The sequence below is a fragment of the Phyllobates terribilis genome, unplaced genomic scaffold (genome assembly GCF_046119375.1).
Source record: "Phyllobates terribilis strain yellow unplaced genomic scaffold, ASM4611937v1 Scaffold_13__5_contigs__length_258822181, whole genome shotgun sequence".
Classification (NCBI taxonomy): domain Eukaryota; kingdom Metazoa; phylum Chordata; class Amphibia; order Anura; family Dendrobatidae; genus Phyllobates; species Phyllobates terribilis.
The window spans coordinates 93070583-93090472 of NW_027362773.1; the positions used below are offsets into that span (position 1 = coordinate 93070583).

Below are 19890 nucleotides of genomic sequence, written 5' to 3' on the forward strand. Positions count from 1 at the left end.
GTCAGGGTAAATTCACACTTTGCTTATTTGGTGTGAATTTTCCAGCAGCTTAACGTGAAGGTTTTACAACAGATTTTGTTGGAATTTTGCCTCTGATTTCACGCTTCGGCTGGGTTAACACGTTGCTTATTTAGTGCAGATTTTACGCATTTAAAATTTGCAGCATTTTACAGCACCTGCAACGTGGATGACTTTTACCCGAACCTCATCCACTTGCTGCATTTTCTGTTTTTGGTATGAAATTGGCCCCGAAACTGTCTTTTGTCGTGTTTTTAAATCTGCAGCATGTCAATTTCTATTGAGGAAACTTCCCTTCTTTGTGCAGATTTGAACCATTTCTATTAACCCACTGCACATTGGGGGTTTTTTTGGTGTGCTTCTGCTAACAGAAACACATAGAGAAATGTGAATAAGTGCAGAAAAGATGCCGGATTTCAGATGCAGAAACTCTGCCTGAAATCAGGTTAACACATTGCATATTCGGTGAGGATTTTACTCACACAAAATCAGTAGCATTTTACAGTACCAGCAAAGAGGAAGAGTTTTATCTGAATCTCATTCACATACTTTTTTTTTTGGTGGAAATTGTTTTTTAAATCCACAGCATATCAATTATTGGAGAAAAACCTGCACCATTTTCACCCTTTGCAGTGGTAATCTGCACCAAATCATCAATAAAAACCTCAGCAAAATCTGCATGTAAGGGCTCATTCAGACATCGTTTTTGTGCGTACGAGTGCTTTTGTACATATAAAAGTGAATATGGTCATTGACATATCCGATTTTGATCCGAGTGTCAGATCAAAATCAGCAATGCAAGTCTGTGGATCAGTAAAAAAAAAAAAAAAAAAAAAAAAAAAATAGGACCGCACACCACACCGATGCTACTGGAGTGCGGTCCAATTTTTATAGACTGTTAGATAGAAGAAGGTGGAGAAACGTGTTTTTTTTTTTTTCACGGACAAGAAAAACTGATGACACTCGAAACAAACTGATGAAACTTAGTCCGTTTGTCTTGAACAGGGGGGAAAAAAACTGCTGTATGAATGAAATCTCACAAGTGGAAAAATCCACACCAAATATGCAGCGTGTGTACTCGGCCTTACCATTGCCAAATGTGAAGTCTGCACAAAGATTTGACACGATGCAGATTTTAAAATCTGCATAAAAGATTAATTTCCTCTTAGAAATTTTCAGCAATGTGCAGATGAGATGTATTGGACTCCCATTCATTTAGCTGGTACTGTGTTACACCGGATATATCCCTCAAAATATCTGCACTGTATATGCTTGTGTGTGAACATGCCCTAAAGTTCTCAACCTTCTCATTAATTGTTTTTTTTTCTTTATGAGAGAACCTGGAAAATTGAACAAAACTGTCATCTTTTAAGTAATGTTCATGCTAGATGTAAAAAGGGCAGAAAAAAGGACTAGAAACACCAAAGTCACTGGTTTATTAAGATATATTTTATTGTTTGTAAATAGCCCTAAAGAAACACAATATGACAAATACATACAAAGTAAGAAAATGGGCCGTGGAAATAACACTCCATGTGTAGGCACCGTGTGAATAATCAGATTTATCATTTTGAATCCTGTTTTTTTTTTTAAAGATAATAAATAGTAACTTTTGTCATCTTGGAAAAAGACCAAAGTATGTAAAAATAAAATTATTGTGTCCCCCGCTTTTTCTGCCAATACTTTCCAACATCTCTGGACAAAAAGCCCCAGTTTCCTTCCTTGCATTGCAGTGACGTTCTGCTCGTTCCCCACCATTGCTATGATAAGACTAGCCATAAATGCCCCCTCCCCTTATTTATCGGCCCTATAATGGCTACATGAGCAGCTTCTTTGGTGCCCTGGCAAATACTGTAGAAATAGGTTTTTAATCACAATGCGAATGTTTTAATAAAGAGCATAAAATAACCATGTTGTGTCCAATACAGGAATATAATAAGACATGTGAGTCATTGCACGAACGTGACTGATAACCGGCTTAATGTGGCTAGTTGGACGTGGCCGGGATCTTTGTCATTAATCCATTCAGCCGATTAGCAGGATTAGGTCATGAGATCCAAGTCGCCTGTAGTACTGCAGCCACAATGTAGAAGAAGTAGAACAACGGCAGCGCTGCCCTATACCATAGACCTAAGAATAGTCCCAGCAATCTGAGCTTTGGAGTTTCTAGTCCTCCAGCAGAAAACCACATATTTCTGAACGGCCTACATAGATATTGGAATTTCAGTAATGTGATACATTTTCCAGAGCAGAAAATAACTGCAAGTTATCGTGCTTTTCTATCATTACATGGCGCTTTTGAGTATTGCTCTTGCCTGATTGACAGTGCATTGTTCTTTCTCTACACAGCACTCCATGTGGTCAGACTTGGTAGTGCAAGTGATTCATATCTGAAAAAACTAATAGTGTAATTTCCACATTTATCAGTGGAAGTTTATGCATCATGGTTCCATTTAAGTAAGTCAGACTTTTGCCAGAACAGATTGTATATTTGGAAAAATCTTTGAAAAGGATGTAGTTCTTTTTAGAAGATTTCTCCTGGATAAGAAAGGCTCATGTTAATCTGTGGAAGGGGGATTTGTAATTTCTGCATGGAAGGTGCACTTTAAGATTATACGTGTTGACAAGATTAAAGTGTTTGTCCTCAAATAAAGATGTTGACTTTGTAATATACTTTCATTTCTATAGGTGGGCCTATCTTGGGTCCCAGCAGCCCCACATCCAGCCTGTGCTGGATACAGGAGTGTGTTTCCTGTGTCATCACACCATCGGAGCTTGTAAGGGAAGGGGTTTTGCTGACTGTCTCATTTCAATAGCTAAGCCAGACCCCTTCACTGCTTTTGTATCTCAGTGATGGGGATGCGGGCTGGCTTAGGTAATGAAGTAAGCCCCCAGTCAGTAAGCCCCCTTTTTAGAGAGCACTGATGACATGTTAACACAGGAAACTATCTCTAGTGTGAAGCTCATGGCTGAAAGTGGAATGGCCGAGTCCAGAACAACATTGATTTCTTGAGATTTTTTGGAAAACAGAAGTATATTAGTAAACTCTCTACATATTTAGAAAGGAAATGTATCTATAGTTAACGTTCTTGCGGTGGACAACCCCTTTAAAGAAAAACCCCAGAGTGAAGACACTTTTTTTTTTTGCATCCTATATATTTACACACAGTAGAAGATCCACACTTACGTAGGAGGAGATACGTTCTGGATTTAATAAAGTCATTTATATCACTGCAATCATAAAAATCTATGCAATAAGAGCATGTCACATACAGGCGCCTCGTTACAGATAATTGTGCTACATCTCATTCATTTACAAAAATATATCTCTGGACAGTTCAAGTGCTAGGACAGAAATCACACACAGACAACATCCTGAAACCAGCAGATTTATCATGAAATCACAGATCGCACAGATGATCGCACCTTGACCTCCTCCATCATCCGATCAAACACCGAGCTGCTTATTCATCTTATTCAGAGCGTCGCTGACAATATCTAGTTCATGGCGCAAATCGCTCACCAAAATGGTGATACTCTGGGTGTCTTTAAGTACCTCCACGCTTTGGGTGTATGGATTGTACTTCAGTCCAAATGGTCGCTTGATGGTCTTTGCAAACTCCCTATTGGTAGAAATAACAGATATATTAACGCATTCTTATTACCATTGCTGTTGGAAAAATAGAGGCATTTAAAGGGAATCTCTCACAAAGTTTTTACTACCCCATCTGAGAGCAGCATGATGTAGGGGCAGAGACCCTGATTCCAGCGATGTGTCACTTACTGGGCTGCTTGCTGAAGTTTTTGATAAAATCACTGTTTTTCTTCTGCAGAACTTGCAGTGCTCTAAATGCTGAGCTCTGTATAACCCTGCCCACACCACTGATTGGCAGCTTTCAGCCTTTGCACAGTGTATGCAAAAAGCTGCCAGTAGTGGGGGTGGGGTTATACAGAGCTCATGAATATGGAGAAGGACTTTCTAGTGAAAATATCCTGCTGATAAAACTGTGATTTTATCAAAACTACAGCAAGCATCCCAGTACGTGGCCTATTGCTGGAATCAGGGTCTCTATCCCTACATTATGCTGCTCTCAGATTAGATGACAGATTCCCTTTAAGCCCTTATACCAACTAGGAACAACCCAATCCCACCCAGAAATGCCAAAAATGTGAGGAGCCGCCCACTTCTTCTGTGTGAAGTTTGTGTAACTCTGACACTTTTTGGCTGCAGACTATTTCCCAAAGAGAATCTGGACAGTACTTCTGACAACATGCAGACCGCGCTGGCATAAACTCTGTTGTGTCAGGGATATTTTAGTCACCTATTTTGGGTTGTTTTTCACATTACCTCATTTTTTCTTTGGCTTCTTCAAAACTCTCTGAGTAGAAGTAGACGTCCTGGAAGGTGGTGATGATGCACTCTTGAGTGCAGGTCACCATGGGGTCAAAAGGCTTTACTTTGGCATTCCCTGAGAGTGAGTGCTGGAAAAGAAAGATGAGAAGCAAATGAATTTAAACATTTGTGTTTTTGACCCAACACAACAGACACTCGTTGCTACATTCTGTAACAGTAAGAAAATGTCTTCTTTGTATTTTCTATTTATTAACGATAAATGACGGCAGTTCATATTTCTTCCACTTGGGGGAGCTTTATCTCATTGCTCTACTGGTGCCTAATTGAAAGTGCTTGGTACTCCTAGTGTCTTCTGAACTCACTTTCTCTTAGCACTCCATGTGGTCAAACAATGGTATTGCAAGTACAAACTTGTTGAGTTGTGATCCGTTATATAGTTTACTACATTATTCCAGAATTATACAAATACAAAATGTGTCACACAATATTTTTTTACTGCTCTCCAATCCCCCTGGCTGCATTTATAGAATACTGTAATCCAATTTCCTTCTGTTATAGTCACGGCTTGGAATCTTACCTTGAGTTCACTAATGGAAGAGAGCAGTCCAGCCCCGTACACTTTTAATTTCCCCTCTTGTTTGCACAATCCAAATTCCACTGTGAAAAAGTAGCACTGAAAAAATAAATAAATAAATAAATGGGTGAAACACAAATCACCTTCCTCCCTCAATATTATCCTCTTGTTTTATCCTTTATTGTCTCGTATTGCAATTATAATGCTATGATACACATATACAGTGTTTCACAGAAGACCAGCCAGTTTTCTCCCATGGCTGACTATAAAGCATCAGAAGCCGCCCCCTACTGTCTGCCTGTGGAAGAGGAGACCACAAATGCTGAGATCGACCACAGACTAGTGATCAGTCAGCCAATAATGGAAGAGATCAGGAGGACATTAAGGGAACCTGTCATGTTATACATGGAGTCAGATCTGTAGACTGTATGGTCCAGAGAAGGAGAATTCAAGCAGAATATATAGGATTGTTGGAAGAGTTTCAGTATAACTTGTATTTTATTCATTTTTATATCTGGTGTCTATATGCATGTGAGTCCAGTGGGCGTTGCTGTTGCTGTGAGTCCAGTGGGCGTTGCTGTTGCTGTGAGTCCAGTGGGCGTTGCTGTTGCTGTGAGTCCAGTGGGCGTTGCTGTTGCTGTGAGTCCAGTGGGCGTTGCTGTTGCTGTGAGTCCAGTGGGCGTTGCTGTTGCTGTGAGTCCAGTGGGCGTTGCTGTTGCTGTGAGTCCAGTGGGCGTTGCTGTTGCTGTGAGTCCAGTGGGCGTTGCTGTTGCTGTGAGTCCAGTGGGCGGTCCTACTAGTGTATGACAGTCATCTCTGCCTGCACAGTCATACAGGGAAGACTGTCAATCACTGAATAGCACCATCTACTGGACTCATCCATACAACCACCAGGGATCTCTACGAATGACCTACAAGTTTTACAGAGCTTTTCACACAAAAATGTCTATCAATCTGATCAGTTCCTCTTGCCCTATAACATCCTGCCTGAAGATCAGAGACCATTTTCAACATGACAGATTCCATTTAACCTATGTTTTATTCAAGACTTTTACAAGATTGGTTGTCAGGAGCAGGCAAAAGAAGAAATCCAGGATGCTCAGTGGAGGCAAGATTGTATGCTGTTTACTGTTCTCATTCATTTTAATGTGCGGCACATTTATAATGTTATTTTGGGAATAAATCAAACATATTTTAGTTTTCTTGCTGGGTTTCTAATTCTTCTGGTTATTATAATTGTGCTGATAATTATGTCCCTATCATTGTACTTTAGATCTATACGTACAGTCGCCAACTTCTGCACAGCTTCATCCGATGCCCCTAAAGATGCCAGTCCAATTTCCTGGGAAAACTGCGCAAAACTTGGTTCAGCCAGAAGAGGAACATGTCCAAGGATCTCATGGCAAGTGTCACTAAGAACATGAAGGGAAAATATTGTTAATGCGATATAGATACACTGCATGTAACTGTGCTGTTAAATTCTGGAAGTTGCAAATACTCAAATCACAGTAAGACCTCCTTCCCACATTTTCTCACAAAATTAGAATATCATCAAAAAGTTATTTTATTTCAGTTCTTCAATACAAAAAGTGAAATTCCTATATTATATAGAGTCATTACACACAGAGTGATCTATTTCAAGTGTTTATTTCTGTTAATGTTGATGATTATGGCTTACAGCCAATGAAAACATAACAGTCATTATCTCAGTAAATTAGAATACTTTATAACAACAGCTTGAAAAATGTTTTTAAGCTCCGAAATGTTGGCCTACTGAAATGTATGTTCAGTAAATGCCCTCAGTACTTGGTCGCGGCTCCTTTTGCATCAATTACTGCATCAATGCGGCAATGTGGCATGGAGGCGATCAGCCTGTGGCTGCTGAGGTGTTATGGAAGCCCAGGTTGCTTTGATAGAAGCCTTCAGCTCGTCTGCATTGTTGGGTCTGGTGTCTCATCTTCCTCTTGACAATACCCCATAGATTCTCTATAATAGATTCTCTATGGGGTTAAGGTCAGGCGAGTTTGCTGCCAATCAAGCACAGTGATACTGTTGTGTGTAAACCAGGTATTGGTACTTTTGGCAGTGTGGACAGGGGCCAAGTCCTGCTGGAGAATGACATTTCCATCTCCAAAAAGCTTGTGGGCAGAGGGAAGCATGAAGTGCTCTAATGTCTTGGTAGACGGCTGCGCTGACTTTGGTCTTGATAAAACACAGTGGACCTCCACCAGCAGATGACATGGCCCCCCAAACCATCACTGATTGTGGAAACTTCACACTAGACCTCCAGCAGCTTGGATTGTGGCCTCTCCACTCTTCCTCCAGACTCTGGGACCTTGTGGAGTGTGTCAATGACTGCCTTCTGGACATCTGTCAAGTCAGCAGTCTTCCCCATGATTGTGGAGCCTACTGAAACAGACTAAAGGACCTTTTTAAACGCGTAGGAAGCCTTTGCACGTGTTTTTTGTTAATTATTTTAATTTACTGAGATAATGACTCTTGTGTTTTCGTTGGCTGTAAGCCATAGTCATCAACATTAACAGAAATAAACACTTGAAATAGATCTCTCTGTAATGACTCTATATAATATGAGTTTCACTTTTTATATTGAAGAACTGAAATAAATTAACTTTTTGATGATATTTTAATTTAGTGAGATGCACCTGTACGTGTTTCCAGTACGTGGGCAACCTGTTTTTTTTTCATGGATACCACACATACCCATTATAAGCTATGGTGCTTAAATGTGTTTTGCTATGATTAGCCTTTGTGTTGGCTGCAAAATGAGTTAACTAAGAATCCGCCAGTGAGCTCATTCTGCCTGAGAGTTTGTAACTCTTTTTATATTTATTTTTCTGAACTCCAATTAGCTGCTTTACGACCACCTGAAAGTTCAGCTCAACTTTGATGTGTCTTGTGGTCCTAAATCACCTGAGAGAAACCCATTATAAAAGCAAGATTACAAAAAAAGTTACAAACTAGAGTCAGAAGGCGCTCACTGATGGACTCTCAGTGAACTCTTTCTGCAGCCAGCAATCAGTGCTCGTGAGTGGAAGAAGTCCAGGACTGGAGTGATGTCCTGAAAATCCCATTCTCCTCATACATTTTTCCTTTGCAAATTTCGATGCATGCTGCACATTTTTGACACTGAGCTTTCTTTCTGATTTCCCTCTTTGGTGAATTGAGGAGCAAATTCTGGCATAAAAATCTAAATATAATACATGTAGATTTCCTATCGAACTGTGGCCTTTAATTAAAAATAATAATAATAGCAATAATAATGTAGGTCCATCGGCTTTGTGCACTGGGGGAGGTCAGTCAAGTTTTCATCCCTGTTTCACTTTACAGTCAGCAATCGCAGATCTTGCAACAATTTACAGAAATGGTTAAGACCTCAGTATTAGAAACTGCATTTGTGTTACTTACGGTTCAGGGGTATACAGGGGGTCGGAACTGTGTCTCACATATTGGGTGCAATGGAAAACCCGAAACGCTAAGCCAGCCAAGAAGTCTCTAGGAGATAAATAGCCGGCGACAGGCCGGATTGTAAATCCTGTGCGTTCTGCAAAAAAATATCAAAATGTCAATATGTGTGCAAAGTCCAAAACTGAGCTCTACCTGTTGTTACCCCTGCTGTACACTAGGAGGGAGTATAACACTAAATATCATGCACCTGCCGGTCCGGCCATCACCTTCCTCTATATGTTCCCATATGGACCAGATGATCAGTGGCTCGTCCTAATCATTCTTTTACCTTTAAGAAATCTTGAAACATCTTCTAGTTGGGGAATATTATCTTCCCGGTATCCGCAGTGTTTGGTCAGTAGGGGAAGATTCTTGAGATACTCTCGGCAGGCGTGGGTTGGGTATAATTTATTCAACTCTCGAAAAACTGTGCCCCAAGTCTTCACCTCCTCTTCAGTAAATTCAATACGAGGTATTGGATCCCCACTGTGAAAGATTGACGATTACTATAGAAGGCTCTGTGATACAACGATTAATAGCAATCTACTGTATATAATATCCTGTAATTGCTGCTTAGTGTATAGGCCATACTAGAGAGACACTTTATTCCTGTGTTCTGTATGGACAGTGCAGTAGGATCTGCTTGTTTCAGCTGAAATTAATGGGTATTAATTAGAGTTAAGCAAAAAGATTCCCCAGAGCCAGGTCCAGTGGTCGACATACCCTGCGGGGCATGTGAACCTCCTCCTACCAACCGGTATCTCTGGCACCACTTCTGATTTGTAGCCCCAGAACAATGTGATGTGTGCATCATGCAGCAATAATGACGTATTGCCTGACCTAATAATCAGAAGAGGCGCCGGCGATGCCGACAGGCAGGAGGTGGTTCATAGGGATCTGGACCGGCATCCATGGCCTACTGACATTGCCTGTGGACTGACGGCCATGGACTGCTGACGTGGCCCCGGGATGAATCTTTTTGCTTAAGTCTAGTATTAATTGAAATTTAATTGAGTATTAATAAACTATTTTCGTCTCCAGGAAGCAATGAAATTCTACCCATAAAGAACAGAGTTACAGGGGAACTGCACACACAGTTTTGTAGAGTGTATATAGTATTAAAGCAATTTTAGAAGAGCCGGAAATCGCCCAACAAAAACGAGCAAAACACTAGTTTGTCGGCTGATCTGATCATTTATGCCAGCATAAAAATCCTCACACATGATCTTGTATGAGCAGGGAATGAGCTGCCGACAGTGATCGTTCTGTTCCCATCAGATTTTGTCAGGCCATGTATAAAGGGCAGTAAAGGAGCAAAGATCTATTCATATGTATTACCAATCAATCCTTGGTGACCCCCTTTACTATCCTGCCTTACCTCGGCCTCCTGCAGTACAATAGAGCTTTCATTAAAGGGATTGTCCAGAGAAGATAACTTATCACTTATCCCCTGGAGGACAGATCAGTGGGGATCTGATCGCTGGGATCCGTACCAATCGTCAGAACGGTGACCTTTTATCCCCTTTAGACTGAAGTGGCCGTGTACTTGCTCGACTGTCGCCCCCTATGGGATTGCTAAGTGCTGTGTTCACCTTTTTTCGGCAACCTCATAGATAATGAATGGAGCATCAGTCAGGCGTGCCCCATTCTAACAGAGGTAAAAATTCCTGATCTGCCAATCTGTACTCGGACCACCACTGATCAGTAAGTTATTAATACTGTATACAAGTGATAACTTTCCTTCACTAGATAAGCCGTTTAACTACCCTACCTTCTAATGATAATGAGAAGAATCTGCTTATTCTGTCACAGTCTGTACAGCAAAGCTGTCAAGAGAAATGCAAAAAAACAGGAGATGTGAGTCTATAGCGCGTGCTCTAGTGGTCAATGCGGAAGCTGGATTATTTTAGGACTTTTTTTCTTTTCTTAAATGTTTAGTTATGTAATAAATAAACCCGTAGAGCAACATTCATTCATTTTTATGAGGAGGTAAATATGAATTTGTTTGAATAAAGTGGATATCCCCATCAATTACAAGACAGTACACTTACTATCTGTAGTTCATTGCCACATCAGCAAAGTACTTCCTTCTCTTGCGATACACGTTGTCCTTGAAACCCTATGGGGAAAAAATGTAAAAGATCAATGGTAGAAATAATAAAATCTAAGAATAACCTAAAACTGATGAGGGACCCTAGCAATGACCCTCGGATGAGGAGCTCTGGTCTGTACTTGGACCGAGAAACATGGATATGTTAATCCAGGGGTAAGAAGCAATGGCTGTAAGCTCTAAAAATATTTATTATACATTATATTTTGAGAACTCTACTGCATTATAATAATCTGCTGACTTTAGGGTTAGTGGCCCTATAGGAGTATACACAGGGCCAGAGTTGGGGGTGCAGACTGGGCACTTGCCCAGGGTCCCCTAGCCAGAGAGGGGCCCTCTGGTGTGAGCATGGCTGGCCACTGTATACACATTGGTGCAGCGCTTTTACTTACAGGGTGATCTGCGTCCAGGTCAGATCCGTACATCAGCACCCTGTTCGCACATTTATCCAGGTCAGAGATTTTTGTAGGAAACCAAGGAACACTTTCCATATCTGTAAAAAAAAAAAAAATGACACCAAAATTATATTTTCACATGATCTGCTGGCCTCTGGTTTTTATTAGTGTTTGTCTGATGTTTAGATCACATACATAAATATAATTGCAATCATATTATGAGTACCAATAGGTTATATTGACAGTTAGAATGAGTTAATGCAGCAAGTCAATATTTGCAGTGTTGCCCCTTCTTCTTCAAGACCTCTGTAATTCTCCCTGGCATGCTCTCAATCAACTTTTGGACCAAATCCTGACTGATAGCAGTCCATTCTTGCATAATCAATGCTTGCATTTTGCCAGAATTTGTTGGTTTTTGTTTGTCCACCCGTCTCTTGATGATTGACCACAAGTTCTCAATGGGATTAAGATCTGGGGAGTTTCCAGGCCATGGACCCAAAATCTCTATGTTTTGTTCCATGAGCCATTTAGTTATCACCTTTGCTTTATGGCAAGGTGCTCCATCATGCTGGAAAAGGCATTGTTGGGCGCCAAACTGCTCTTGGACGGTTGGGAGAAGTTGCTCTTGGAGGACATTCTGGTACCATTCTTTATTCATGGCTGTGTTTTTAGGCAAGACTGTGAGTGAGCCGATTCCCTTGGCTGAGAAGCAACCCCACACATGAATGGTTTCAGGATGCTTTACAGTTGGCATGAGACAAGACTGATGGTAGTGCTCACCTCTTCTTCTCCGAATAAGCTGTTTTCCAGATGTCCCAAACAATCAAAAAGGGGATTCATCAGAGAAAATGACTTTGCCCCAGTCCTCAGCAGTCCACTCCCTGTACCTTTTGCAGAATATCAGTCGGTCCCTGATGTTTTTTCTGGATAGAAGTGGCTTCTTTGCTGCCCTCCTTGAAACCAGCCCTTGCTCAAAGAGTCTCCGCCTCACAGTGCGTGCAGAAGCACTCACACCAGCCTGCTGCCATTCCTGAGCAAGCTCGGCACTGCTGGTAGTCCGATCCCGCAGCTGAAACAGTTTTAAGATACGGTCATGGCGCTTGCTGGTCTTTCTTGGGCGCCCTGGAGCCTTTTTGACAACAATGGAAGCTCTCTCCTTGAAGTTCTTGATGATGCGATAGATTGTTGACTGAGGTGCAATCTTTGTAGCTGCGATACTCTTCCCTGTTAGGCCATTTTTGTGCAGTGCAATGATGGCTGCACGTGTTTCTTTAGAGATAACCATGGTTAACTGAAGAGAAACAATGATACCAAGAACCAGCCTCCTTTTAAAGTGTCCAGTGATGTCATTCTTACTTAATCATGACTGATTGATCGCCAGCCCTGTCCTCATCAACACCCACACCTGTGTTAATGGATCAATCACTAAAACGATGTTAGCTGCTCCTTTTAAGGCAGGACTGCAATGATGTTGAAATGTGTTTTGGGGGTTAAAGTTCATTTTCTGGGCAAATATTGACTTTGCAAGTACAGTAATTGCTGTTAAGCTGATCACTCTTTGACATTCAGGAGTATATGCAAATTGCCATTACAAAAAATGAAGCAGTAAACTTTGGAAAAATTACTATTTGTCTCATTCTCAATACTTTTGGCCATGACTGTATGTGTGTGTGTGTGTGTGTGTGTATATATAATATATATATATATATATATATATATATTTGTATTGCATTAATCTTTTTTTTGTTAAATGAAAACATTCCGTTTCACCCAGGAAAGCTATAAAGAATATAAAACTTCCCATTTTGAATGCCATCTCCATGTCCCCGCTTATATCTATGGAGAAGTGCCATGGCTGAAGAATTTAAAGGGCATCACCAGTTAATCATGATATCATATGCTAGGGCTAGACATGAAGGGGAGGAGCATGACATTGATGCTCCTCCCATTTATTTCTAGCTCTAGCATATGCTATCATGATTAACTGGTGATGCCCTTTAAATCCTACAGGACTTTTACAGTTTTCCCTGGAGTGTTCCTTTAAAAAAAGAAATGAGGGATCATGGTATATGGAGGACATACACATTTCGGAAAGTTGTAAATCAAAGAGATTTAAACCCAGCTCTTTGTTTCAGAGTTAAGATTCCCATGTCTGACAACCTCGCTCTTACCGTCCTCCTCAACGCTGAAGCTTTCTGGGGGATTCATGGTGATCAGATTGACATGTGGCCTGAGAAGCTGGAAGATCTCATTCAGCTGCTCTCGGTTACTGTCACAGTCCAGGAAGATCTCAAACTCCGAATTTCTTCTTTTTGATTTTCGAGATTCAATGTGAATGAGATTAACATGTTTTTCCTAAAGAGACCAGAGATGGTTTACAATACAGATTACATCAAATAGGTGATCGTTTACCTGTCATCATTTTTTTTCTTCTTCTATGAAATCTATACAGTAATGGAAAGTCCTTTCTCTAAATACTTCTATAATGGAAATTAGAGCACTTAAAACTTTCCAGTGCAAATTACCTTTACATCAATCTTCCTGTTTCTATAATCTTATTATTTTCTGGAGTTTGTCAAGATTTATAAATAATAACAGAACAAAAAAATAAAACATAAAGGAGAGGTCAGAAACCAGTGCCGATCTACCTGAAAAAGTCTGAGCGCTTTCACGAGTCCTCCAACTTCATTTTTCAGGGAAAATATGACAGATGCTCGGCTCCTTTCAGCCACGCTCTCATTATTTTCTTTATTGTCTTCACTTTTCATATAATTTGATTTATTTAACTGGAAGATACATAAAAGATACGACATGGATATACAGTATATGTGCATACAGACAAATCAGTTTGCAGCAGCACACTATGTGCCAAGGTAGATGCAAACATTAAATATATGACATTTGGATGGCATTACTGCTATACAGAATATATGTATCAAATAAAGGTATTTTGCACACAATTTGGCCAATTCATGTAAGCCCACCAGCCACGACAATGAGACCCCTCTCCAATAGGACCTCATCCATTCCTATCAGACACACCTCTTCCAGGTCAAAAGCCTACAGATTTAAAGGTCGGGTAAGATCCAACGTACATACATACACATATATATATCTGTGCCTACATAGATACTTTAATGCAAAATCTGTGTTAGGACAGTTTCCTGAGGTCACGTGTTCACTGCTACATACAAATATAATGTGAATTATTATCCATTTTTATGAGATGGTAAGAAGCAGGATGCTGCACCTCTATCTGCCATGTTCCTGATAGTCATACCTCTGTGCTCTCCATTTCTGTTCCTACATAATATGGGGGCACTTGGACCCAGATACACCCTTGGCACCCCTTATAGTAGTGTTACAAAACTTATTGACTGATTAGGAACAAGTTTGTGCACGGAGTTGTTTGCTTTTTAGTAAGCAAGCAATAAAGATTAATTTTCACAATGCGGTCATTGTAAGATTTATGTAAAAATCATATATATTTAGCAAATTTGCAAAAATCCTTGCAATGACAACAGTCTGTCTTCAAACTGTGAATAATCCCTCAGAACTTCCTTGGATATTATAGAAAATAAGCTTATATCCTGGGATTAGTGCTGCCCTCCTTGTTTATAACTGCTGTACTGTCTGTTTCCTTTTTATTTTGTAACCCAGGGCAGAACTCTTCGGTGGTCATTTTGCACACGTGTGACTAGACTTGGAGCTTTACACCCCAGACACACATTCTCCTCCGGTGCCCTTCTTAAGAAGTCTGCAGATGAGATTTCACTTAATCCCTAGCTTTCTAAACCATCCACATTCACATAATGGAAAGGTTCAGACACTGCTTTATCCAATGTGGACAGTTTCTCCTTCAGCCATGGAGGCAGCGCTCCATTTACCACTACGCACTGGAGGACCAGTGCCTACGGTGGCACCTTGTTGGGGGCGGCAACTTGCTATTAAGAAAATCTGCAAATATATTTATTTTTCATCCATCTTACCTATTTTCCACCAGACTTGGTATTAAGACCGGACTCCATTTTGTATTTATTCATGTTTACTTTCAGATGTAGCAAACTTACACTACAATAATGTATGTGTGTGTGTGTGTGTGTGTGTGTGTGTGTGTGTGTGTGTGTGTGTGTGTGTGTGTGTGTGTGTGTGTGTGTGTGTGTGTGTGTGTGTATATATATATATATATATATATATATATATATATATATATATATATATTATATTATATTATATTTCAGCCGTTTTTAACTTTTCAGAACATAGTTACTACATTTGTAATATACTTTATAGGTTCCCTGTACACACTCAGTCCTGCTCCTTTATTAGCTATAATATTGTATCCAGTCTAGGCAATGATCTATGAGCTAAACAGCCTGGACTCCTGACTGATACATTGCAGTAAACCTATATACAGGGTGGTCCAAAAGTAGGTGGACAGAAAGTGTAATAAGGTTATGCTTAACGAAATTGAAGAAAATCCAGTCATTTTAGATAACGTTATGTGGAGTGATGAAGCTTCTTTCAAATTATCCGGCCATATTAACAGACATAATTGTATTTACTGGTATAATGAGAACATGCATTTAACATTACAGCAACAACTAAATGAGCCTGGTGTCAATGTTTGGGGTGGTGTTTCACGTTTTGGTGTTTTAGGACCAATATTTTTTGATGGAACAGTCACAGGAGATAAGTATCGCTAAATTCTAATGAATCAAGTTGTTCCCCAGTTACAGTAACAGCCTAATTCACATGACCTTTATTTCCAACAAGATGGGGCCCCTCCACATTATTCAGGAGTAGTCCGCGAGTATCTTGATGAAACATTTCCTAATAAATGGATTGGCCGAAGAGGCCCACTTGATTGGCCGACACGTTCACCAGACTTGACCCCAGTGGATTTTTTCTTTTGGGAAGTACTCAAGGACAAAGTTTATAGTCGAAAACCAAAAAGTGTCAGTGAATTGAAAAATTACATAAGAGATGCATTTCAAGAAATTAATACCCAAAGAGACTTGTGCATAAAAGTTTGTCGAAGCGTAAGACACAGACTTCAAAGCTGTGCAAATTGTAATGTAAAACAGTTTGAGCACCTGCGCTGATAAAATTTTAAGGGCTTTTGTATTATTGTTCAGAATAAAATGTAATTGTCAATGTTATGCTTGTTTTAGTAAATATAATTTGATATATAAATCAAAATAAATGTTATTATTTATTGGCCACCTACTTTTGAACCACCCTGTATATACAGTATATAGAATTGTATCTAGCCTAGACAATGCTCACTGAGCTAAGCACATCTGTTAGTTTGCTGCAATGTATCAGTCAGGAGTCCAGGCTGTTTAGCTCATCGATCATTGCCTAGTCTGGATACAATGTTGTAGCTAATAAAGGAGCAGGACCGAGTGTGTACAGGGAACTTATAACGTATATTACAAATGTAGTAACTATGTACTGAAAAGTTACAAAGTGCTGAAACTTATTTAGGAAAACCAAATCATTTCCTATATACCTCACAGTTACATTTCAGAAAATATATAAGAAAAACAATAATCTGTGCCCGTTTATGAAATGATTGATTACACAAATGTTGCAATATTTGTACAGTGTCTGACTTGTCTACATTTACAATGTAATTAGCTTCCTCGGATAACTGCTCGCAGTTTGCTTTGTCGCTGCTGATAATTTTTTCTACATTATTTAATGAGTTTCTGAGAAATAGAACAAAAAATCTATGAAGACAATAACAAATGAAGTCTACCAATCAGAATACCCAGTGCTATGACCGATCTGCTGGAAAATAATCCATTGTGCCAAGTGCCTGGACCTGAACATATATGTTAGAAATTTGTGCAAATGTAGCAGAGCAGAATGTGTCCCTTTAATCTTTGGGATGACCTGTTGATACTTTCTGAGAACTCTATAAATTAAAATGGGTTTAGTTGCAGTCCTATGCCAAGCTACAGATTATATGACTTGTGGCTCTCCGCTACATCTGACATATGGGATATGTAGAAAAAAGGATGATTGTGTTCATGGTGAGCAAATTTCCCAAATCTTTGTTTTACAAAGTTAAGAACTTTGCTACATATAACGGTGGCACAAAATGCAATCGTTTTGGATTTATTAAAGGGGTATCCCCAAAGATAGTAAGTTATTTATGATCCATATTCCCCCAGTGACCCTGAGAAAGGGGTAGTGAAACCTGAAAAAGGGGGTCCAATTTTTAATGGAGAAGAGGTGCGAATGTTTGGGCACTATTTCATTCATTGTTTATGGTACTGCTGAGTACAGCTCTACATTATATGCAGCAGTCCCATAGTCCTGGAGCAGAGGTCGACCATCCGCACCCCTGCTCCTGTTCACCCCTCTGCTTCCTCATTCAAGACTGAGCACCACAGAAAACTGTCTCCAGGCCTCAATCTTGCCATTGTGGGGGTCTGACCTGGAGCGATCAATAGTTATCCCTTATCCAATGAATAGGAGATAACTTACTATCTTGGAAATAACCCTTTAAAACATTTTGCCTTGTTCTTACCAAATTGCAATCTCAGCCCTGCTATTTTTTTTATATGATATTGAAAAGATCATTGTAAGAAATGAATAAAAAAAAAGTGAACGATCAAAAAATAACCCAAAATCCATGAATGAGCAGAATGGGGTCCCCACTGTTACAAACAATAAGGGGCCCCAAGACTGCACTACTCTCTATAGAAATTAATGATCGCATGAGAAACCTCTGGAAGTTGTCATTAGTTTCTCATAGGAATGGCTGTGCACTTGGGGGCGCCTTTTTTGTTAGCGTCGGAAATTTGGGGCCACTAAAGTCAAATGAGCATTATACCACTATGACCTATTATAAGGAAAAAGGAAGGGGTTCTCCCCTCGCCCCCTCCAATATATTTAGGTTACACAATCTGGCGTAAAATTGCAGATTTGCAAGTTTTCTATCCCATCCATACTGGGTTTACTGAGTTGTTATCCCATAATTCATCTTCTGCTATGCCTGAAATTGTATGTAAAATGTACAATAGCATTCTGATATCACCATGACAAACTCAGCTCTGCTACATCTGAGAAGCAAATTATTATTTTTCAATTTTACAGTCCTAATCAAAGTGTTTTTCACTTAATTTTAAAAAAAGCATTACTAATAAAAGAACGATATTTCTATAAGTTATTGTAAATTACATTAAATATATTTGCCAACAAGATGAAATATGAATTTATTTATTGTATAATGAGAATAAATTAGTTAGAATTTGAAGAAAAAAATAGAAATAAAATTTACAAGACATTTAGCTGCTATTCTGTTCTTACCTCATTATTTATCTGGTTATCATCAAAACTTATGTTCATGGAGTCAAAGGACTTTACTCTGCGGGGTCTGTCGGCTCGGCGGGTGTACATGCCTCTGTGGATGCAGCAGAGGGCACAGTGCTCTGGCTTGGTGCTGTGTAGTGCACGGTCTGGGTGACACTAGATCTTCTCATCACCCTGAGCCCGACACAAGCATTTATACTGAGGAGGGGGGCGATTGTCATAATCCCTGCCAGAAGCACATAGAAAAAAAAAATGGGAGAGATCAACGTCAAAGGTGACATAACCAGCAGCTCGTTAGTATTCAATAATGAAGGCAAATAAGATGACGTGTCCTGGTCCCAAAAGTAAGGAGGGACACGCATGATCTGAAACAAATGAGATCAGGAAGGACATGGGAAATGTCATATATAAAACTGGTGACACAATACGCCAACAATAAATGTGGACAAATGTAAGGTTCTATTTTCACACAATTTAAAGTATTTTTGTTGATCGAGAAACAGAAGTGAGATCGATTTCAGATAGAAGAAAGATATTGATAGAAATAATATATGAGATGATAAATAGAAATCGGATAGAGCGAGATCTATAAGATAGAGGTGATAGAAGAAATAATAGGATTTTGAAATTATAGATGGATATCCACACAAGGATTAAAGGGGATAGCCAGTATTTTTAGATTGATGGTCTATCCTTAGGATAGGTCATCGGTGTTAGATCAGTGGAGGTGCAACACAAGGCACTGCTGCCGATCAGCTGCTCCCAGTACTGTTGGGCCCGGATGTGCATAGCTGCAGAGCGGAACAGTCCTGCTCCGTCAACTGCATAGTGGCTGCAGCGGGGGGCACTGCAGATGTACCCCATTTCATTTGAATAGCAGCAGATGTGCAGTAACCAGTCGCCAACACTAGTTGACGGCGATGTGCTATGTAGTTTTGCAATTGATCACCTCTGGTCAGCAACAGGAACAGCTGATCGGTGAGGGTGCTGAGTGTCTAAGGATAAGCCATCAATATTAGGGCCATATTATTGCTCCGAGCGCCACAAAATAGGATCACACTCGGACCATTAATATGCTATGGGGGCAGTGCACATGTCCGAAAAATCGCCACATGGCCAAGTTTGATTCAATTTGCAGATCGCATTTGACCATGCAAGTCAGTGAGTCCATGGAAACCATCGGACTGCACTCGGATGACATCTGAGTGCAGTCCGATTTCCACAGACTGATACAATGAAGAATCTGTTGAAGTTTTTTTTTTCTCTCCACCTTCTCCTCATGTGAGAGAATCAGATCACACTCTGATGTGATTAGCATGATTGATCCGATTTTCTCGGATGACAAAAAAAAAAAATGCTTGTCTGCACCTAGTCTAAGTACTGGACAAGCCCTTTTAAAGCAGCACTGGCATAAAGCAATGTGGGTACAAGACAATTACGCAGTAGTCCAGATATTATATAACACTATGGGTGGCTAAACACAAGTCCAATTTTTTTTTTATTGAACATGGAATTCTGCTTTTTTTTTTCCCCTTGGAATAGACGTGAGATAGATGGATATAAAAGAGATAAGGAAGGATATGACCTAAATATAACAGCTTAGATACATATTAGACAGCCTGGGATGGATAGACTGACAGATATTAGT

General features: G+C 39.9%; 1 protein-coding gene across 1 annotated transcript; it reads right to left on the reverse strand.

Moving 5' to 3' along the window:
- Positions 1-1445: 1445 nt before the first annotated feature.
- Positions 1446-18439, reverse strand: TPH1 (tryptophan hydroxylase 1). The gene is made up of 11 exons (XM_073658198.1): positions 18240-18439; positions 13565-13702; positions 13088-13271; positions 10914-11014; positions 10463-10530; positions 8701-8897; positions 8373-8508; positions 6232-6358; positions 4950-5045; positions 4367-4500; positions 1446-3641 (listed from the first exon to the last, which is right to left on the reverse strand). Exons 1-11 carry the CDS (start codon positions 18327-18329, stop codon positions 3467-3469), a joined length of 1446 nt encoding a protein of 481 aa, XP_073514299.1. The 5' UTR covers positions 18330-18439; the 3' UTR covers positions 1446-3466.
- Positions 18440-19890: the final 1451 nt, after the last annotated feature.